Below are 23163 nucleotides of genomic sequence, written 5' to 3' on the forward strand. Positions count from 1 at the left end.
GGAAGGAAAATCTGACAGATTCAAAACTTTATTGCATAAAACACCACACTGACTTTCTTTCTGTCTTCAGAAGGGGTTTCATTCTTTGAAAATACAAAATACCTTTTAGAATAATTTATATAAAAAAGATTAAACTGACAATTTCTTCCTAAATCGAGGTCCTCAGATGAGTGCTCACAGTGCATTTCTATCATCTTACTATTTTCAGCTTAACAGGCAATGATTGTGGAGTGCTCACTATGCACTAACGCACTCTGCTAAGCACTTTACACACATAATGTAATTTACTGTTATAAAAATACGACAAGAATTGATTTATTACTATGTATGTTTCTGGCTGATGTCTTACAACATAAAGGGTCATATGCCATACAGTGAATTTCAGACTAATGCAAGCTCATTTTATTTTTAATAAGTTCCCAACTTAGAAAATGAGCTTGAAATCTGGTTTTTAGAAATTTTGAAGAGAAGCAAATGAGAAAAAAGTCCCCAAACTTTTTTCTCTGAGAAAGCATGTTCACATTGCAATATCCAGATTGGCTGTCTACACCGATTAAATTAAAGTGGCAATTAATTTCTGTCACATTTACAGGCAGAGTCAGAGATTAAGAGATTGCATTGAAGGATAGGACCCAATGATGTGTTCTTGTGTAATTGCATCTACTGAGACAGTGTCTTTATATGGAAAAGTTGTCTTAAGTTAATGCAAAGCAGTCAGGAACAATGCAATTTTCTAGTTTCATTAGGTAAGCGTTATCTGTGATACATTATATGTTATGGAAAAAAGGCCACCCTCTGCTAAGAAATGCATGAATAGTTCATTTATCTGCTGATCCATTTGGGGGCATTATGGAACTCAAAGCCCAGAACAATGGGCTCTATTTAATATTAAACAGGTTCTTAATAACCTGCTATTTCTCTCCATAGCTGCAGGAGGGTCCCTCCTGGACGTACAGAGTTGCAGTTAGCAGTTCCCGCGAAGTTGTAAGCTACTCCCCAGGACCAAGTGGTGTTAAATTTAGAAGTCATGCTGATCACCTGACTGTCGGTGAGCCCGATTTAAGAATTTCCAAGTCTACCCTTGTCACCTCTATCTACCTATATTTGCAGACACAGCTCGTTGCCCGGCCTGGGGTCACCACCGGAACCTCCTGGAGACCTGCCCTGCGGAGGACGCCCTTCCAGCACAGGAGAGCTCGCCACTTGGGAGCGGCGGCGCCCAATTGGCGCCCACCCCGGGGCACGCTGCAGTCAATGCCTGGCAGCGACTTCTCGCTTCGCCCTCCGCCTCCCCCATCGACCCTCTCTGGCCGACCTTTACGCCCAACTCCGTCGCGCTGCGAGCCTCGCGTCCTCGCGGTCCACGCGGGGCCCCACCCCTTCCCGGTTCCTGCCCGCGATCGGGCCGGAGGCGAGGGTAGGTCGATTTCCTGCCCGGAGCTGGCCGCCGGCTCCGCAGCTTCTTCACTCCAGTTCTCTAGCGCGGGGCTGTGTGGCGCGGAGCCGGCGGCGGCGGAGCAGACCGAGGAGCGGGAGCCCGGGGACACACTCACGCACGCTCCGGAGGGCTGACCCCGGAGACACGCTCGGCGCGGGGGGCGGGGCGGGGCGGGGGGCCGGACCCGCGCGGAGGTGGGGGTCGCGGGGGCTCAGGGGTGGGCGCACCGGCCCCCAGCCCTCCGCATGCTCCCCCTCCCGCCGGTCCTCGCCGCCACCACCTGGCGCAGGTCGGAAACCCCTCCTTTCCTCGGCTCCTCGGCGCCGGGGCGAGGGCAAAGGTGAGGGGTCGGCGCTTGGTCAGCGGGCGGGGATGGTAGGGCTCACTCGCACCTGGCAGCCCCTAGTCCTTGTCCGTATCGCCCGGCCGTTCTTCCAGTAACTTTGTTCCGAAGGTTGGAGGGGAGGGGAGACGCCGAGGGGCCCCAGGAGAGGCTGGAAAGCACCGCGAATCTGGAGGCCCGGCTGGAGAGCAAGTCCCCGGGCGGCCCCGGGGCTGGGCGCGCGGCTGGGAGGCGTCGCCGCCGCCGCCGCCGCCGGGATGCGCTCTGCTTAGCGGGGCTGCCGGGGGCGCCCGAAGGCCACCGCTCCAAGGACACGCGGCCCCCCGCTCCCCGCGCGCCCCGGCCCAGACGCCGCCAGCGCCCGAGCCGAGCGGGCGAGCGGAGCTGCGGGGAGCGCGGGCGAAGGGCGGCAGGAGGGAGGGCGCGCGGGAGGCGGCCCCTCCTCGGCGAGCCATGCGTGCCACGGGCAGCTGAGGAGCCGCCGGGCGCCGCTGCCAAGTCCCCGCTCCGCTTTTGTCTTGCCCTCCAGTGAATGGGAAGATGGAGATGGATGTTGAGGGAGTTTCTCCGCGCCCGGAGCCCATCCCCCGCTCCCAGGGGGCTGGCGGAGCCTGCCAGGCGCCGCCACAGCCGCCCCAGCCCCAGCCCCAGCCCCAGCCGCAGCCGCAGCAGCAGCCGCTGGCTCAGGATGAAGTGCCCGGCGGTGAGAGTGCAGGCGCGGAGGACAGCGACGATCCCGAGGCGAGACCCAGCAGGGAGAAAGGAGAGAGCAAGGTAGGTCCACAGTGCTGGAGCTGTGACACCTTTTGAACAAAACCGAGGATCTCTAGTAGTGGCTGTCACTTTAACCCCTCCGCTCCCCCACCCCCTCCCCTCGTTTGTGTGGTGCTGGGGGTTGCAGATGTGGGGAAGGCGTGCGGTTGAGGGGAGTCGATGGGAGAGAGTGACTTTCCGAACTGGAAGGCGTGTGCGGGAGTCTGTCCTGGTTTCCGTATTCAGAGGTGTGTGCCGAGAAAAGTCTTCTGGTACATGCGATGTGATGCCCAGGGTAGAGCACGGCACCTCCGGAGAGCCGTGTGGAGAGACCTTTGCTTGCCCACACAGTATAACCAAGGCTTATTTAGATGATGTAGGTCAAGGGGAAGCGTGTCTTCGGGAGCTGCCAAGTGGCTTCCGAGACTCCTTGGAGGGAGGTGACATCAACCTTAAGATGGCAACAATGGGAGCAAAGTTTGGCTCATTTGCAGAATGGAGAGCGCTGCCGAACCCAGCTCTCAACTCCTCCTCAGCTGGCGCCCTCCTAGCTAGGAGGGCAGGGACCAGGTGCCTGGCAGCGGAGGAGCCCTGGTAATCTTTTGCTGCCCTGCTGTGTCATTGTAGACCAGGGGATAGCTACTTCTTACTGTGGAGAGGGGAGTTCTTCAGGTAATTGGATTCCAGAACAAAATTGCTCAAATGCCATCATTCTCTGGTGCTGATGTTTCTTCTGTTGAGAAAATTGTAAAGTAAAGGGAATGGCGTAGAAAATACCGCCTTGGTAATCTCATCAGAGTGTGTTTGTTACAGCTTGGTCTCTGAACATAGTCTTCTCCCATTCACGCTTGGAGTTCCGTTTTGTGGAAGCTAGCGTTATTTAGTCGTATCTGTGTAAAGGGTACACATGCGTTTGTCAATACGTGCTCATGTTGGGAAAAAGTTGGTGCAACAAATCAGGATACCCGAACCCAAGGAGGGTCGGTCAGTATACTTTCTCACTTTTGATCCCTTAAGGAAATGTGCAGGAAAAATAGCCGCTTTGCCTGGTTAGAGGAGAATTGCTTGTCATGAGTCCTCCTTCTAGGAGATTGCCTTGGTTTCTGTTGGACCTTCTGGAAGGTCCTAGGGGATTAAACAAATATCCGACACATGTTGGGATCACGTTGAGTGTTGCTGTTCTGTATTTGGAGATGAACTGGCTTAACAAGTTGGTATTTGCAAATGTTCAAAATTGTTTTGCATTTTGAAACTGAGGTAAGGATTGACATTGTTGTTTATCTACCCAAATCAATATTGTAATTTAAATGGCAGTCTACCATGGAACTGGAATTTGAACATCCACTAGACGGAACCGGGGTGCCTGACGAATGTATACAAGATTTACATTGTAAAAACTATGATGAATTTTAATATTCTAATATCCTCAGCTTTCCGGTTGCTCTTGATTTCATGAATATTTAATTCTGTCATGACTGCATATTTACTACTTTAAATGACTGTGCGCTCAGTTTTATGAAATAACGGTTACTGAGTATCATATTATCTAATCGAACTTTAAGTGTCTTTTGCAGAATAGGTGTGGGGAATAATTAAAATATTCAGCCAGTGCTGCCGTTTCCATATTGTTGGTTCATATGCCCTGAGCATGAGAAATTCCTGCCATCAGCAAAAATCTGTGCTTATTTGTTTCCCTTTGATGCACCATGCAGACTGTCTAATGTTCTACTGGTTGTGAGGAATAAGGAAGCCAATGCACTACGAAATTACAGCAGGTGAAGAAAGGCCTGAAAGCGGGTTGATTACATATCGTTAATTAGCATGTTCAGATAATTGAGTATTCCACTGATGTGATTTGCTTTACGTTTGTCTGCAATTTCTTGAGGTGGAAACAAAATATTACTTTTTTCCCTCCAGGTGCTTGCCTTAAAAAATCATGTTGCATCCTTCTCTTAAGCCAGAAATCAGCTGTGTTAACCCTTCGTTTGCTTCTGGTACTCTCCTACTGGCTCTTCTGAGTTTGAGGCCCGTTGCTGTGTTTCAGACTTTAATAACTCTTTTTGTCTTTGATGGGTATGAAGGCAGGTTATAAATTGATCTTTCTTAGCAAATCCTGCTTTCGTTAGTGGGAGGCCTTTGGGTGTCTGACCAAATTATTGTACTAAAATATAAATGGAACACAAAGTGGGATAAAGTGGAGTGTGGTTTTACTCAGCTCTTTGGGGTGAAGTGGGGCTATTTTCATGATAGGATTTAAATACAATATTGTACAAATGTAATGCAATGAACAATTGAATTTTCTTTTCACTCGTGAAACTAAAGAAATAGGAGTTTTGAGTGCTCTATTATTTATCTTAAATCTTCCTCAGAGCAAAGGTACTGTAAATAGGGTATCAGTGAATAAGACTCCCCTCCCCACAAAATAAAGTATCTGGGGAGTAATGGCTTTTTTTTTTTTTTTTTTAAGATTCTGATATGGGGGCCATGATTTATTTTCTTATGAATTTACCCCAGTTGTCTTACTGGAAAAGAAATCAGAGCTCAGTGCCAGATCAGCTTGTCTTCTGAATTGCAGGTGCACGGTTGTACATCCTCAGAAAGTCTCTGAAATGGGAGAAGAGGTTAGAAAACTGGATCAGTCAAAGGATTTTTTACACCAGAGTTTCATGATGTGACTGGCACTTTCTGTTCCTAGAATAACAATGCCTGATTCCTGTCTGTTAAAGCAGCTACATGCTATATATGCTTTGATTCCGTGAATTGGCGTAGACCCTAAATCAACCATTTATGCCTCCTCTCTGCTTTCAGGCAGGTTTATATTAAACCTTTACAAAAACCAGTTTCCTCTTCTTGCAATGACATCCAAAGACAAGTTGGTCCCCCTCTTTGGGGACCTAATGAGGTATTTCCTCACCCATTATCTCAAGCACTTCTTCCTTGTATCAGAAAAGAGTTTCTCTAAACTGGACAGAACTCTTTCCTTCTGGTCTGGCAGATGCATGGTTATGCCCTTAAGTAAGAGACCTTCCTGTCCTTGAAAGAGCTCCCCCCACCCACCCATTTGATCATCCTCAAAACTTTCTTGCATTAGGTCTTAGATATTCCATTTCCGAGGGCTATTCAAGATGTTTCTGAAATGTGTTGCTTGTGCTCACTTCGGCACACATATACTAAAATTGAAATGTGTTGCTTATGCTGCATAACTCTTGGATAAGTATTTCTGAAACTTTCTTTGGAAAAGTTAAAGTCCTTGTGTTGAGGACCAGCACCTAGGAACTCATTCCATCTGTGATATCTAGTTACTTATACAAATGTGTGACTTCTTCCCCTGATCCCAGATGAGTGACGTAAATGACTTTCTGTTCTGCTTTAGCTTCATCTCATTCATGTATTCTCCCCTTTTCTTCCCCTCTCTTTCTCTCTGCCCCCCTCAACACACACACACACACACACACACACACACACAGAACCATTTACCATTTACTGTGAAGTACATGTTTATGGGCTGGATGTGAGTTTCATGACCAAGCTCACTTCTTTGCTCAGTTTTCCTTAAAGCCTTGGTTTGCAAAATATGTTCTTGTGGTTTAGGATTAGAGAGACTCTGTGCTGTTTCCACAGCGACACTTTACTGATGGACATGACTATTCTCATTTCAACAGTCATGCTGTCCTAAATTGGCATCTTATGAAGGTTGCTGTAGGGAATCTCTTCCCCAGCCTGTTGGTACATTTTTTTAAAGCTTTTAATTTTGAAATAACTTCAGATTTATAGAAGAGTTGCAAACATAAGACAGAGAGTTCCCATATATCCTTTATCCAGCTTCCTCTAATGTTAATATCCTTCTTAATCATGCTGCCGTGTATAGCCCAATGAAGAAATTAACTTTGGCACAGTACTATTAGCTCAACTTGTCCAGTCAATGTTTGTTGAATGAATTTGCAAACATATTGATGATTTTCATTTTATCCTTCTAGGGTTTAAGACTTTGTTTACACCTGAGAGATCTTTGAGAGAGTATTTAAGAGCCCAATTTGATTGGGGTTAACTCTTCCCCCCCTTTTTCTGGTGGGTAGGAGCAGCTTGCAAAGTACAAAGTTTGAGGTCCCCAGAGCTCTGCAACCTGTTACAGTGAGCCCTATGGGAGTTACAGCTTTGGCAAAGCTCTTGAGTGCTGTTAACTTATGGGGAGTGATAGTCTTCTTTTTTATTTTATCCTGAAAAACATTCCTGTGCCAGGTAAGATAGGGTTTGTTAGTACACAGAGGACAGCAAAGTCTCAAGTGGCAAGTTGAGGAGAAAAGGCAATTGATAAAATCAAGACAGTTCACTTTGATGCCTAACCCCTTGGGTGTTTGTTGCTGGCATGAAAAATAATGGAAGCCCTTTCATGTTTGTATTGTATTAGCCAGGTGAACTCTGATTTCCAGCACAGAAGCAGAAACTTGCCCACATTTGGCACGATGTCATGGTGATGAAGAGTATTGGCTTTCTGATTAAGAGTGAAATCAGAAAGACCTGCAGTTGCTCTTGGCTCTGTCTTTCACTGGCTCTTAACCTCAGTAAGATCCTGACCTTTCCACGTCTCAATATTTTTATCTGTAAAATAGGAATAATAGTTATTATTATATAGCTTAACGGAGATAAACTGTATATGATTTGTAATTCAGTGCTTCATAGGTACTGACTGCTCAGTAATTGTTAATAATAATTGTGACCATTATTATTACCTTTGTGATCCAGTGTTCTGAAAAGGAGAATGAGTTGGGGCTCCAAGTTCACCTAGAATTTCCAGTTCCCCAGAGGGTTGTGGGGCTGCAAGTGGTACAGACAATCAAGCCAAGCTGGTACTCATTGACCTGATTTTGCCCTGTGGGCCCTGACGTCTATTCCTGGTGGGCAGGAGATTAGGAAAGAGTTATTCTTTATCTTGACTTGTCAACAGACCTCTCTCACCAGGAAAGCCAAGGAAGACCAGGATAGAAGACCCCTACATCCCAGCCCAAGTCCCAGGGGTACATGCAAAAATAAAATAATAGAATAAATAATAAAATAATAAAGCAAATGCTTAGTCTGCTTTTACAGATGACATTTATGGCTTTTTGGGAGAAGTGGTGGCACATTTTAAGACTTAAAAAGAAATGATTGAACTAAAAAGTTGTATCCTTTAGGGCTCTTCATTTGCAAGAGATAGAAACTGACTTTAATTTGAGCAAAAGGGTATTTTATTGTAAGGTTGTAAGGTAATTGCAGAATCAAGGGAGAAATGATAAAACTGGTTTTGAGAAACACTGCAGCCGGGAGATCTCAGAAGATCTAAGTTGTAGAAAGTGAGGAAAGGTCTCTCAAAGGCACTGACACAAGAAGAATAAATTCTAGCCATCTTTTTGCCTTTCTGTCATTCTACTCAAGAGCCAAAGTCCAGGACAAGGTTATCTAATGGATCTTGCTTGGATCAGATATCTGTCTCTTGGTCAAGGAAGAACGGGCATTACATTGAAGGTTCTTGCAAATTGTATTCTTTGGAAGGGGTATAGACCCTGGGGAGGAAAATCAAGGTGCTGTTACCAGAACAAGGGGAGTGTATATCAGGGGGCAAAATAACTGGTATAACTCTTCTAGAGAGGGAGAGGAGGAAATGGGAGGAGAGCAGGACAGGAGACAGAGAGGGAAGCAGAAGGGAAGGGAGAGAAAAGAAAAAGAAAAAAGAAAAAAACAAAAAACCAGAGAGATGTAGAGGCAAAGAGAGAAGGCAAGAACCAGACAGCTATAGACAGACAAATGCACTTAAAGAACATGAAATTTTTTTTTAGTGTTAATTTCCTAACATTTGAAAAGAAAGAATACAGTGGAAAATTAAGTCTTCTGTGGCTTATGTACAGGTTAGTTTTCCCACTTATGAAATGAAATCAGTGATACGTTTCACATCTGCTGAACAGATAATCTCAGGATGAATGTGATTGGGCTCTGATGTTTTAAAATATAGATCTTCCATGGAACTCATGCCCATTGGAATGAAATACATTAACATTTTTTTTTGTCTGCCCTGAACTAAAGCAAGTTGGTTTCCTGTTCAAAGCTCTAAAGCATTTTCTTTGACTTTTGAATCTACATGTCAATACATTTCTGTGCTTACATTTGGACTTTACATCCTACAGAGGGAGTCCTGCAGGAGAAGGTAACTTGGACAGTGTGTTCCTCATTTTTAGATGGCATAGGCTGGGGGTGAGCTGTTCATTCCTGAGCACACACTCTTTCGGCACCGTGCCTGGCACAAAGTGGGCTCTTATCAGTAGCGTTTATATTGAATGCTGCCTTGAAGAGTCAGTCCACACTCCTTATACACCTCCAGATGCTGCGATCACAAGCTTGAAAAGAGAAACCCACAGTTTCATGGCAGAAACACACTGATACACAGATCGTGATGCTGTAGGATGTTGGGAGGGCCATCGGAGAAATGAGACCACAAGGCAAGTTCTTTGTAAGTGGGGAAACTTAACGCATTTCTTTCTTTCTTTTTTTTTTTTTTTTAAGGGAAGTGTTGACCTAACAAGCATTAGAAGTAGCTAAATGAAATGAGACTGGGCAATATAGAGACATTAACTAATAAACGACTCCCCTTTCTTGGTTTGCTTTCCCCATAACCAAAGGTGCAGGTCAAGTTCCATTCACAATACCAGAGACAGGTTTTGCCCTGTCCATCCTGCCACACTTTCCATGCCACCCGTTTTGCAGTATTGCAACCTCCTCCCCAGGTTAGACCCTTTCTATTTTAACATCTATTTTCTCTTTGAAGTGAGGTTTCCTGGCATAATTTACATGTAGCAAAATTCACCCTTTTGAAGTGTATAGTTCAGTGAGTTTTGACAATTGCTAATACCTGTGTAGCTGCCACCCCAAACAGATTGTGGAAGGTTTCCATCACCTCCAAACACTTCTGTCTCATCCTCCTGCAGACAGTTCCCTCACCCTGCCCCCAGCCTTTTCCAAAATTTCATATAAATATAGTCAAATAGTATTTAGTCTTTTGCATTTGACTTATTTTCCTGGACAAAATGTATTTGGTATTCACTCATTTTGATGTTTTTATCAGTAGGTGTCTTTCTTTCTTTCTTTTTTTAACTGAGTACTATTTCATACCACATATTGTTTATCCATTCATCTGTTGATGGACATTTGGGTGGTTTATAGATTTTTGGCTTTATTAAGAAACTTTTTTTTTTTTCTTTGTGGAGAGACATTTTTATTTGTTTTGGGTAAATCCCTAGGAATGGGACTGCTGGGTTGTATTTAACTTTATAAGAAACTACCAGTCTGTTTTCAGATATAGCTGTTCCAAATGTACTGATCAAGCATGCTTTCCCACCATCAATGCCTGAGAATTCCAGTTGCTCCACAACATTGTCAACACTTGGTATAGTCAATATTTTTAATTTTACTCATTCCAGTAGATACGTAGTATCTTGTTATGGCTTCAATTTGTATTTCCCTATTAACTAATGATGTTGAACATCCTTTTATGTGCCTGTTTGCCATCTGTATTTTTCTCTGGTGAAAATTCTGTTCAGATCTTTGGCTGTTTTTTTGTTTTTGTTTTTGTTTTTTTTTTAAACAAATTGAGTTATTTGTATTCTTATTGATACAACCTAGTATTTTCACATAGGTCTAGGTTTCAGAAACCTGGTGGAAGTTTGAGGAGATTACAAAGAAGGGTCATTTTGAGTTTCTTTTCTTGGCGAACTAACATTTACAGGGTGTTTTTCGTGTGCCATCATGGAAGGTAGATTCACATTGGGTGATCTCATTTTATGCTCAATGGTAAGCCTGCCAAATAACTTATTATTGGCCCTGAGGTCTCACAGCTGGTATATGGCAGAGGCAGAATTTAAATTTAAGGCTGTCGGACTCCTACTCTTTCCACTTCATCAGGTGTGACTCCGTACCTGATGAAGTCCTGATGTGGACTGTTCTCCACAATTTACTGGTTAGTTTCCCAGCCCAGACTGCTTTCTCTGCTCAGGGTGTTTTAAAAGCAGGCCTTAGGTGAAATAACACTGCTGGCATTGATATGCAAATCAGGACACTGAGCTTAAGGCAAAAGAGTGCTCCCAGTTTTATTTTAGTCCTGAAAAGATCTTCTCCACTTCATAAGGTTGAAAGGTGAGAATTCTCAAGAGAAGTGGAAGGTTTGAGGTATTCATTTACATTTTAGTACCCAAGGATGTCCATCTCTCTCAGCTAAATTGTGGTGCTTTGGTTTTCTCAGAGGGCTAGGCAGGGCTAACCCCTGGGAATCAGATCTCAGTTCAAACCCAGTTTGATCCCGCAGGCTCTGAGGACTTCAGGCAAACCACTGGGAGCACTAGTTTGAATTCTCTTATCAGTTATGGTGATGGATAAGTCCCCCTTACTGCACCTGAGTGTTACGAGGATTGAATTGCCTGTAAAGCGTCCAGCTCATTCTGTCCCAGGAAACCCTGGGTCCCAGGTAAACCAGGACAGTTGGTCACCCTGGTTACAGGACACACGTAAGTGCATGGATCATTGCAGACTCTCAGGATATGAGAGCTGACACTGTTGAAAGTGCTTTGGGGCATTTGATCCATGAGTCTGAGAATGACTCATTGTATTTCAGAACTAATGAGGCCCTGTGAATGACTCCGGGTTCTCCAAATTGACTTAAAAAATAGTTCAAAGCAAGATGCTGTATTTGAATTGGACGAGTAACATTACTTTTCTGAATAAGTGGCTGTAGAACTTTCTAAAGCAGCTCCTTATAGCTTCCAACCATGAAGTAAGTGTGTTTTAGAAAGTTGCTGCGGTCTCCCTGGCGGGAGAAGGCTCTTTAGGGGAGGGCCTTCACTGATAGGATGAGAATCACCTCAATAAATAATTTTTTTTTTAAAGATTTTATTTATTTATTTGACAGAGAGAGATCACAAGTAGATGGAGAGGCAGGCAGAGAGAGAGAGAGAGGAGGAAGCAGGCTCCCTGCTGAGCAGAGAGCCCGATGCGGGACTCGATCCCAGGACCCTGAGATCATGACCTGAGCCGAAGGCAGCGGCTTAACCCACTGAGCCACCCAGGTGCCCCTCAATAAATAATTTTTAAAAAATTGCATGGTTGAGGGGCACCTGGTAGCCTCTTGGTTAAGCATCCGACTCTTGATTTCAGCTCAGGTCTCCATCTCAGGGTTGTGAGATTGAGTCCTTTCTTGGGCTCTGTGATGGACCTGGAGCCTGCTTAAGATATTCTCTCTCTCTTTCCCTCTGTGTCTCCTCCCTCCCAAAAACCCCAGCTCATGCGCTCTTTCTTTAAAAAAAATAAAATAAAATAAAAAAATAAATTACAAGTTTGAAAAATCCTACAGGAGAACACAGGCAGTAACTTCTTTCACATCAGCCATAGCAACTTCTTTCTAGATAGGTCTCTTGAGGCAAGGGAAACAAAAGTAAAAAATAAACTACCGCGACTACATGGAAATAAAAAGCTCCTGCACAGCAAAGGAAACAGTCAACAAACCTAAAGGGTAACCTGTGAGATGGGAGAAGATATTTGCAAATGATATATCCAGTAAAGGGTTAGTATCCACAGTATAAAAAGAACTTATAAAACTCAACATCCCCAAAATGAATAATCCAATTAAAAAATGACCAGAAGACATGAATAGACATTTTCCCAAAGAAGACATTCACATGGCCGGCCAACAGACACATGAAAAGATGCTCAACATCACTGATCATCAGGAAAATGCAAATCAGAACTACAATGAGACATCACCTCACACCTGTCAGAATGGCTCAAGTCAAAAACACAAGAAATGACAAGTGTTGACAAGGATGAGGAGAAAGGGGAACCCTCTTGCATTGCTGGTGGGAATGCAAACTGGTGCAGCCACTGTGGAAAACAGTATGGAGGTTCCTCAAACAGTTAAAGACAGAACTATCTTACTATCCAGCAATCACACTAGTTATTTACCTGAGAAATACAGAAATGCTAATTCAAAGGGAAACATGCACCCTGATATTTATAGTAGCATTGCCTACAATAGCCAAATTACAGAAAGAGCCCTAGGAGTCCATTGATTGACAAATGGATAAAGAATATGTGTAAATATACAATGGAATATTACTCAGCCATGAAGAGAATGAAATCTTACTATTGACAACAACCTGGATGGGGCTAGAGAGCATTTTTAAAGATTTATTTATCTGAGAGAGAGAGCGAGAGAGGGCACCCTTGCACGTGAGAGTGGGGAGAAGGGTAGAGGGAGAGAGAGAAGCCTCAAGCAGACTTCCTACAGAATGTGGAGCTGGATCCCAGGACCCTGAGATCCTTATTTGAGCCTAAATCAAGAGTTGGATGCTTAACCTACTGAGTCACAGCTGACCTGGAGCTAGAGAGTATTATGCTAAGTGAAATAAGTCAATCAGAGAAAGATAAATACCGTCTGATTTCACTCATATGTGGAATTTAAGAAGCAAAACAAGTGAGCAAAGGGAGAAAGAGAGGCAAACCAAGAAACAGACTCTTGACTGTAGAGAAGAAACTGATGGTTACCAGAGGGGGTGGGGATGGGTAGGTGGGGGGATGTGTTAAATAGGGGATGGGAATTCAAGAGTGATCTTGTTGTGATGAGCCCCAGGTGTTGTATGGGCGTGTTGGATCACTATGTTGTGCACCTGAAACTAATATTATACTGTATGTTAACCGAAATTTAAATTAAAACTTAAAAAAGTAAAAAAATTCCATGCTTGGAGGGGTTGGTGTCACTAAGGATCAGACTCAGTATTTTTCATGAGGCCCTCAGTTGGAAAGAAACTGCTCTTGTAGGGAAGATAATGAGACTTGTGACTTTAAAAAAAAAAAATTCTGTTAGTCAATATATAGTAGTATATGATTAGTATCAGATGTAGTGTTCAGTAATTTATCAGTTCCATATAACATCCAGTGCTCATCACATCACATGCCTTCCTTAATGCCCATCACCCCATTACCCCATCCCCCCACCACCTCCCCTCCAGCAATCCTCCCTTTGTTTCCCTGAATCAGGAGTCTCTCATGGTTTGTCTTCCTCTCTGAATTCTTCCCCTTCACTTTTCCCTCCCATCACCTATGATCCTCTGCACTGTTTCTTATATTCTGCTGCTATAAACATTGGGGTGCTGTGACTTTGAATTCTGGTTCTGTCCCTTCTAACTGAACTCTTGAACAAGTTACATTTTCTTTGAACCTCTGGGTTGTCAACTGAAATGGGGATAATATTTTTACCTTTCTAAGAGTTGTCTAGACTAGAAACAAATTCAGTAGTACATGAACAAAGTCTTTTGTAGACTCTTACACATGTCTGAGTGTGTGTGTGTGTGTGTGTCAGTCTCTGTTTAGTCAGGTAAATGAGTTTTTCTCCCAGTGGTTTTCTGTGACCCTATTTAAGAAATTGAATAGAAAAGTATCTCATTAAAGTTAAAAGTGTTGGAATTTGGGGTCCATAGGATTGTGGTCATTCCTGGGAAGGATGTCCTCAGATGGTATTGGGTGGATTCAGGTATCTTGGAGGTCCAGCGGGCTGAATTTGGGCTGTGGTACTCTGGAAACAACATGAACCGACTCGGACAGCTTGCTGTCCTACCCCTCTGCCTTGCTTGCCCTTTGGAAGACAGTAGTATTGGTGTTTTTGTTTTCATTTGTTTATTTTTTAAGCTTTTGGAGTTTATCCTGTCCTACCTACATCCTTTGCCCAAGCCATTTACTTTGCCTGGAATGTTCTCCCCAAACCCCCTCCACTTCCCTGTCACCCAGTGAATCCCAACTCAGCCTTAAAAAATTCAGTTTAATGCCTAAGGAAGCTTTTCCTTATTTGCACATTTCCCTGCCTACTGCATAAGTCAATATGGTATTGCCAGTATGGTGTCATATATTCTTAATTCTTAATTGGCTACTTAATATAAGCTATGAGTCTAGGAACCAGGTTTGTCTTTTTCACAGCTGTTCTCCCCAACCCCCCTCCATGCCAGCACAGTACATTGCATGGGGGACACCTGCAAATATATTTATGATAAACATGGTTGGATACTCATTTTGACCATCTTTTATTTAATACCTACTTTCTGGCACAGAATGGTCCCTCTTGTTATGCGGCGCACATTCTAGGGGGAGAGACAGATACTAAATAAGTAAATACCTAAATAAATACAATAGATAAATAGCTAAATATATAATATGACATCAGTGGCCCCATGGCTGCCTGGCTATAAGCGTGTATTTAGCATCCCTGCTTAACCATATTTATACAAGAGCATCCATTTAGGGCAGTAAAGAAATAACTATGAACCGGTTTGTTTTCTGGAGTAGCCATCTATCTGCTGGCCTCAGAACCTGGCTTCCTCCTCTGCTTCCCTCTACTTCTGCTAGACTTCAAGTTCTCACCCTATTGGCATTATGAAATCACCACAAATGTGCCACCAGCTCCCCTTCCTGTGTTCATGGCAGATGTCTCTAGTTCATCACAGCCCTCTTTCCTAATGAGTTCAGCCTTAGCCTTGGAAACAGGTACTGCTTTTCAGTTGGAGGTGGCCTGCAAAATGAAGCTGTGGGGATCTCCTTGCCTTTGGCTTATGGTTTTCCTGGCAGTGCTTTCGCACTTGCCTGGACAAGGCAGTCAGTCCTTGGCAGTACCCCTCCCCCTGCTTCCCCGCCCCCACCAGCTTCCAGACCTGCATTTTCTAATCTGGTAGTCGGTAGACACATGTGGCAATTTAAAGACAAATGGAATTTAAATGAAATAAAATTAAAAATTAAATCTTCATTTGTATTAGCCACACTTCAAATGCTTTAAAGCTCTAAGTTAAAAGTCTCCCCCCTTGGGCAGTGCCTATCTAGAACATTTCTATCATTGCAGAAAGTTCTGTTGTGTAGCCATGTCATGCACGGACTTCAGCTCTCCAGGCCTGCCATAGCCATTGTTGACTGAAGTCCCTCTGAGATGCTCTGAAACCAGTCCTTTGACAAGGATGAAGATTTTATGATTTCCTAGGGTTTGGTTTACGTTCTCGGTGAATTACTTACAAATTGTCTTTGAACTACTTATGTTGTTGTGTATAGAGGCTGCCTAGAGCAAGATCTCATTCAGAAATTTTGTCCAGTGGTGTTGCTATTTTTACTTAGGTGTGCCACTGAATCTTGGTATTTGTCCTTGGCCATTACAGAAAACAGTCTCTGGTAAAGTGGTTCCAAGAGATGGCTTTTCTATTATCCAAGGTTAGAGCCTTTATCAGAGGGTAGTTGAACCTGTGGCTGAAGCACCATTGACACCTCTTCTTTGCCATTTACTAATGATTGTCTTCACACTGTGGGGATTACGGTGATGATACTTGTCAGAACACACAGGCAGAGGGATCTTGCTGAGAGCCCAAGTCTGATATCGTCACAAAGCCCCTATGCTTGCAACAACAATGCAGGGAATAATTTCGAATTATGTAATGGATAAAGAGTATTAAGTTGCAAAGTTATACCCTTAAGGTGTCCTATTTTTCTTCTTCCTATATAGCTCAATATAATTTAAGTTCGAGATGATTACTAGGGGTTTCAGGTAGAGATAACTAAGAAAAAGAGAGGACATGAAAAAAAAAAAAGCCCGATAATGAAAACTTCCTTTTTAGACCGTTTTTATATTTCTTTTTTTCATTCATGAGTGAGAAGAGTGATCTTTTTAAGATTAGAGGAGTACTGGGGAGTTAGTCCTAAAAGATGTTAATATGGGACTTGCTGTGCCTTTGTCTAGCACATTACTTGCATGTCGGCGGCGGGAAAAGAGAAGGGAAAATGGCCCCAGGGTGAATGTGGTGAATTTCCTCCCTGTTAGGATGAAAATTTGAATGACACCTTGAAGTGATTTCAAACTCTTTTATTTACACATCCAGTTAGCTGGGAGGCCCCTAGGCATCATCTTCAGAATGTGGCAGTGCTTGGAGAATGGTGAGAGAGAGATGTGAGCACTGTCTCCTCTATCCCAGCTGTGACCGATAATCTGGACCGGGGAGTGAGAATGCAGGTCAGGAAACAATCGTCAAGAAAGAAAAAGGGCATATGGCGAGGCCAGTAATCCTGACACCTTTTGAGTATTTTTATGTACTATTTAAACAAGTATTAAACACACAGAGGTACGGAAAAATTAATATATCTGCCAAAAGTTAGAGTTGTAGCCAAGGCAACCATAATTGCCCATTAGTCATTCCCTTCTTATTTCTCTATGTCTGAGCGAAAGATGAGGAGCTGGAGCTCATTGTAGAGTCTTGTGCACCAGGGAGGGCTCCCTTTTCACCACTGAGATGTTTTGAGGGTGAAGGGCAGAATGGCGGCGTCTGTGCTTCAATGGCTTCAAGCAACTCAGGAAGATGCATGTCCAGGGAGCAAGACTAAGGGAAAATCGGCCGACAGGTGGGTGTCATGTCTTCCCAGCCTCACTGTACTCAGAAAATGTGCCGACGTTACCCGCAAAAGCACTCAGCTCCGAGGGACAGCCTAAGCATGGGACTTTCAGGCCATTTTGGAATTCAAAGAAACCTCCTTCTTTATGACACGGTACCTGAATTCTGTAGGGATTTGGTATCTGCGGCAGTGTCAACATGTCACATGTTGCTTTGCTGGTGTATGTCCCTCTAGTGAGGGAACAAGAGTCAGAAGAAAAAGGAAATCCTTGAGGGAAAAGCAATACCAAAGATTTAACATTTCACTGCTTCTGTGATGTTTGAAAATAGATGTGAAGTCTTTATTTTGATGCCTCAATTTAATTGTGGCCTAGAGCTGAAATTTACATCTTTGCGGCTATCAAATGTAGATAAAACAATAAAGTAACACGACACACTTGGCTCAATTATTTAGCTTTATGTTTTCGCTTTTTCTTTCGCTGTCAGTTGCAGAACAGCCATCTTTAAGACTTAGAAGTTCTGCAAAGGGTTAATTTCATGCTGTATTAAGCACCAAGGACTCACCTTCTTTAGGACAAGCCTGTGTGTTGAGTGCCAAGTAGGTAAAGCAGAGTCCTCCAGAAGTAATGTTCCGGCTGAGGATCATATCACTCTCTAAAAAATAGTCTGGCTTTCTGCTGATGATTCATCAGAAAAATGAGCATGGTAATTGAATTGGGGATTTAAAAGGATCTCAAGGAAAACAACCACATTCAACTGTTGGCGCTGTGGTAAGAAATTCTGTTAATGTGCAGTGTATAAGGCAACTGTCTATCACAGTGGACTCTTCAGCAAAAGCGGGCTCTGTAGTTTTTTGCCCTGATCAGTTACGAGAGGCTTTTCATCACCGCTGTTGAATCAGGGAAGGTTTTGAAAACACTGAGTTGAAAAGTGAGTCTCACTGTGGATGCCTTCTACATGTTGATTACATTGTGGGAAGGAAATCTGGGAACTACAGCAGAAGATGACAATCAGAGAAACTAGCACAGAGAAATTTTCTGAGGGAAGTCTTAGGCTCCCGTGTAGCATGGCAGTGATGACTGTGATAACAAGCATAGCCACTTTGTCATGGAAAGGAACAAATTTTGGTCCCAGTTGTATGAAGTATTGGTTTGTATAGGTTGAATGAAATAACCACCTTTGGACAAGTTAAAAATCTAACTCTTCTCTAGAGCCGAGGTTCTCAGCTGAGGACAGTTTTGCCCCCCACACCTCAGGAGATATTCAGTAGTATCTGCAGACACTTTTGGTTGTCAGTCAGGGGTGGGGTACCCCTGGTGTTGAGGGTAGAGGCCGTGGATGTTGCTACACCTCCCACATTGCATGAGACAGCCTCCTACGGTGATGAGGCATCAGGCCCAAAGGATCGGTAGTGCCAAGGTTGAGAAACCCTGATCTAGAGAATGTTCTGGACCTTTGGGTCTTGACTTTATGTATACTTTATGGGGATATTATTTTGAGGAAGAGGTAAAGGCAGAATGTCCCTCTAGTGAAGGAACAAGAGGCAGAGAAAAAAGGAAATCCTTGAAAAAAGAAAAAAGGAAAACATTTTCTATGACAGGACTTCTTGTCATAGAGCGTCAGGACTCCCAAAGTTGTGAATTCATCCTTTTGCCAGATCTAATAAGAAGTGATGAGTCTGAGGAGAAAGTTCTCTATACCAAGAATTCAGAGTATTGTCTTTGTTTACAGCAACACTGATACTCTTTGAGATTCTTTCTGTTGCTTCGAAGGTGTAAGATGGGAATCCTCCCGAAAAATAATTTCCTTAGACTGTAACAAAGATTTTCTCTTTTACTGCCAAAATGTATATGCTTTGTGTTTCCAAACCAGTGAGTTCAAATCCTGTAGTTGTTAGACCCTTATTAAATTTTGCTACAAGCACTTTCTTATCTTATACAATATGGATTAATCCATGCTTATAACTTTTCACATCAAGAAAAACATTGTATCCAAAGTAGTTTACATGTTTTCTTCTTAAAAACACAACAGAATGCTAAGAATATTCCACTCTAGAAAGTATTGGTGACCAACTAAATAAAACATGTTGGAAAAAAAGACAATCTACTTAAACTTACCCAGTAGTTTAAAAGCTGTTGAATAAGTGTTTGAGCAGTCTAGATTTTATTTTTTAAAAGTTTTGTTAAGCATGAATAACGCAATACTTGGTTAAGAAGGAAATTTCTGTAGACTCCACCGTAAATCTTGAAAGATTTAATCTACCTAATTTGTTATTTTAACTTTATTAAACCAAGAAATTAACTATCAGTGTACATGAGATAGCCAGGAAAGGGCCCGGCATCAGTCTGAACATCCTGAACCCAAAGTGAGAAGTGTGATACCTTATTTCAGGGGTTAGGGAACTTGTAGTGTGAAAGGCCAGGTAGTAAATACTTTCAGCCTTGTGAGCCATACAGCCTCTGTCTCCCCTTTGGTGTTGTCCCCTGGAAGCACTCGCACACAGTTTGTAAATGAATGATGTGGTTGCATTGCTATGAAGTTTTGTTTACAACAACAGGCATTGGTCCTCCTTTGGTTCTCAAGGCCTAGTGTACTTACCTCTGTTTAACTTAACCTAGACAGCCTTAATCATGATGGGCTGTTGCATTTTTTGCAGTGATGCGGATTATTAATGGAACCTCAACATTCTCTTTAAAGACTCCTGGTTGGGAATCATTGTAGGATGTGCTTAAGTGTTGGTCTACACAGCCTCAGCCACCTCAAAGGCAAAGAGGACTCTATACACACAAATTGATTTTGTTAAAAAGTAATGCGGTGTTCATGGAAATTATATAATTGGGTCCATTAGCTTACTATAAAAATACCATATCATTCTTTAATATTTGCTAGATTTCAATTTACTGAAAAATCAGGTTGGGAAAAAAAAAAAGAAATGAGCCATTTCCAAGGGAGATTCCCCACAGACTGGACCTGTGACACAGACAGCTGGTCAGAACGGTGGCTCTTGCTCAACAGTCATCAGACATTGCACGGCTCTGACCTTGGTAGTATATTATAAGGTATGGCCCCGTCTTGTTCAGCTCTATTCTGGGTCTTCCTGATATAGTTTTCTGATGTGGGGTTCTGTTATTAGGCCTTGTCAACGTGTCAGCTAATAGAATGTAAGAGCGAGTGATGGTTCCTGCAAACTGTAAAGAGAGAAATGAGCCTCCCTAAGTTTCTTGCTTTCTGTTCCTCAGTAATCATGCCCCTGTGATCAAACACTGTGACACTTCCGACAAGCCAGCTAGTCGCAATGTGGGGGCAATGAGAGATTTTTTCCCCACCTCTAAAGTGCCCTCAGTCAAGAAAGATAAAACTGAAGTAGTCTTGTACGAGGGTTCTCAATCATGGGATGGGAGAGGCTCAGTGTCCCGTGTAGCCTCACAAGCATAAAATTGCCCTGAAGTCTTCATTTTATGTGAAATGTGAGGCTCTTAAGAAATAGTGTCTGATTCCCTGAATGAAGTAGCCACTATGTTCAATTAGCCATTTTTTTCCCCCAGTTTTACCAGCACGTACACACTCACACCCAGGAAGAAACCTTTAAATTTGCTGTTCACATGAGCCAGTAAGCAGTTCATGAATAAAATCTTGGCTGCCTTGTTAGAAAGAGTCTGTTATACATATACAACTGATTTTGTCGTATTGACTGGGTTGAAAAAAAAATCAATATAGTACTTATATGACCTCTGGCACAGTCTTCCTCGGCTTCTAGGAAGCATTAAAAACAACTAAAGATAGGCAAAGCTTTTCAGCCTTAGGGAGAGAACTAGCTAGCTTTCTCTTCTCTTTCCTCCTCTTTCTTCCCCCTTCTCTCCTCCCCCTTCTTTTCCCACTCCTTTCTTTCTCTCTCCTTCTCTCACTAAAGCAAGCTAGTGAAGTAGTTATCTGCTGCTGTGTAACAAATTACACCCCCCCCCATTAGCAGCTTAAAAACAGTAAGCATTTAGTATTCCACACACAACCATTTTTGTAGGTCATTCAACATTTTGTAGGAATTCAAACAACTTATCTGGGTGGTTCCAGATCAGGGTCTCTCCAGGAGCTGCTGCACGCACATGTCAGCTAGGACTGCAGTGGTATGAAGGCCTGACTGGGGTTGGATGACTAGCTTCTGAAGTGGCATTGTCCTGTGGCTGGCAAGTTAGTGCTTGTTGTTGGTAGGAGGCCTGAGCCTCTGGCCCTGCGAATCTCTTCTTAAGGCTGCTTGAGTATCCTTAGGACATGGTAGCAGGTTTCTCCCAAAACAAATGCTCAGAAGAAGGTGAAAACCATGGCGTCTTTATGACTTAATCTGGGAAGTCACACTGTGTCATGGTTGCCGTACCCTGCTGCTTACACAGACCAGCCCTCTTCTGTGTGGCAGGAGACAAACCAAGAGGTGAGAATCTTGGAGGTGGGCTCCTGCAGCCAGCTATTTGGAAAGATTCTTCAAATTACTACCTGTTCTTAGCTTTCATTTGTGTGGAGACAGAAGCTTTAGCAAAAGTCCTCTCTAAACCTAGGGAGGCCGTAACTAACCTAGGCTTTTTACATAAACAGATGGGAAACTTAGCATATAGCTGATGGATGCAGATTTTTTTTTTTTTTTTTCCTCTATTAGCAGTACCTGTCAGATACACTAGCTGGACATCGTAGTGGAGGCTGGTTGTTCAATTTTAAAGAATTCTCCTGAAGGACCACAATTACATGTATCTAGATTTTCTTTTCATTTCTTGCTTAAGGATCCCAGCTGGTCTCATTGACTCAAATCTTTCATAGAACTTTCTTCTATGGAATCTGTATTAGTCAAGAGTGGCTGAACTGTTGTTTTAAAAAAAAAAAAAAGACCTTTAGATGCATAATGTCGCCAACATGATAAAACTTAACTTCTCACTCATGTCCCAGTCCAAGATATATGTTTCTCTGTGAGTGGTGGCTTTCTTCATGCAGTGAGTCAGGGATCCACACTCCTTACATCTGATGGTCTGCCATCCCTGAAGGTCAAATTATCACCTGTATCCAGTCAGGGAAGGGGTAAGAATGTGGAGGTGACAGCACCATGTAGATTCTGTAGGAGAGAATGGCTAGTCCAAGGTAGCTGAGAAATGTGACCTTGTGGAGCATCTGCTTCCCAGATACAGGTGTGTTCTCTAAGAGTAGGGGTTGGGGAGTAGAATGGCTTTTGTTAGACAACTATGTCTGCTCGAGATTCCAGACTTCAGAATTTGGCCTGCCTGGGAACAGTCATATTTTATGAGATCTGAAATTATGCATGTATGAAATTTTGTGACAAAAGTTAATTGTACTTCACTTTATGAGTCCACAATTGAAAATAATGTGAACCTAAACCCACTGTAAAAATTTCAGCATGAATCACATAATTTCACATTTGGTGGCCAAGTGCATTGCAAGCTGTTTATACTATGATGAGTGGCGGGGTTCGGGTGAACCCCTTTGGGCTAATAAACATAAATGCCAGCATCCTTTTTTAAGGATTATTGTAGAATAATGTGAGGTCTTCAAGATATCAACCCTTCCACAGGAAGCAATCAGCCTTGTCTAGCCTAAGTGTTCTTGGACTTAAAATCAAGTCACTGTGCCTAATTAATACTCTAACTGCGTATCTAATGTACCTGTTTTGTCCCCAGTGTTAACATGATCACCACCCAGTTGAGGTGTTTCTGAACCATTGTTGTTGTCATTGCTTTCTAATTGTTATTATTATCATCAGCAGCACCACTTATCTGTCACTTACTGAGGCCAGACATTGACCTAAGTGTTTTGCTTATCTGTTATCTCATTTAATAACCCCACACAACCTTACAAGGTAAGTGTATCACCCTCATTTGACCATTAAGCTAATTGTGTTTCAGACACCAGGATACAGTTAGTAGTGGAACTGAGATTTAAATATATCCTATCTGGTACATTGCTTTTGCCTTTCTTCCACAATATGGTGTACATGAGCCTAAGAGCAATATAGTGAGGGTATTTGACTTTTTGTTTTCATATCTCTAGGATAAATTAACTCATGCTTTTCTTTCTTTTTCTTTCCTTCTTTCTTTTATTAACTCATGCATTTCTTGATCCTTAAATCACACTGTGGCCGTGTTTTCCTACTCCTTTTAAAATCATTCCCGATCCCAAATATGGCCTCCTCACTTCTGAGCAGAGGCATT

The 23163-nt window shown here is 43.0% G+C and overlaps 1 protein-coding gene across 1 annotated transcript in view; it reads left to right on the top strand.

Moving 5' to 3' along the window:
- Positions 1 to 872: 872 nt before the first annotated feature.
- The window catches only part of LOC116869619 (circumsporozoite protein-like), a 528805-nt gene continuing 506514 nt past the window's right edge, over positions 873 to 23163 (top strand). Inside the window, exons 1-2 of the mRNA XM_032860907.1 lie at positions 873 to 1417; positions 2311 to 2555. Of these exons, the coding sequence (XP_032716798.1) occupies positions 1255 to 1417; positions 2311 to 2555 (408 nt within the window). The 5' untranslated portion in view covers positions 873 to 1254. The remainder of the gene's footprint in view (positions 1418 to 2310; positions 2556 to 23163) is intronic.

Source organism: Lontra canadensis, unplaced genomic scaffold (assembly GCF_010015895.1).
Source record: "Lontra canadensis isolate GAN:19392208 unplaced genomic scaffold, GSC_riverotter_1.0 scaffold20, whole genome shotgun sequence".
Classification (NCBI taxonomy): domain Eukaryota; kingdom Metazoa; phylum Chordata; class Mammalia; order Carnivora; family Mustelidae; genus Lontra; species Lontra canadensis.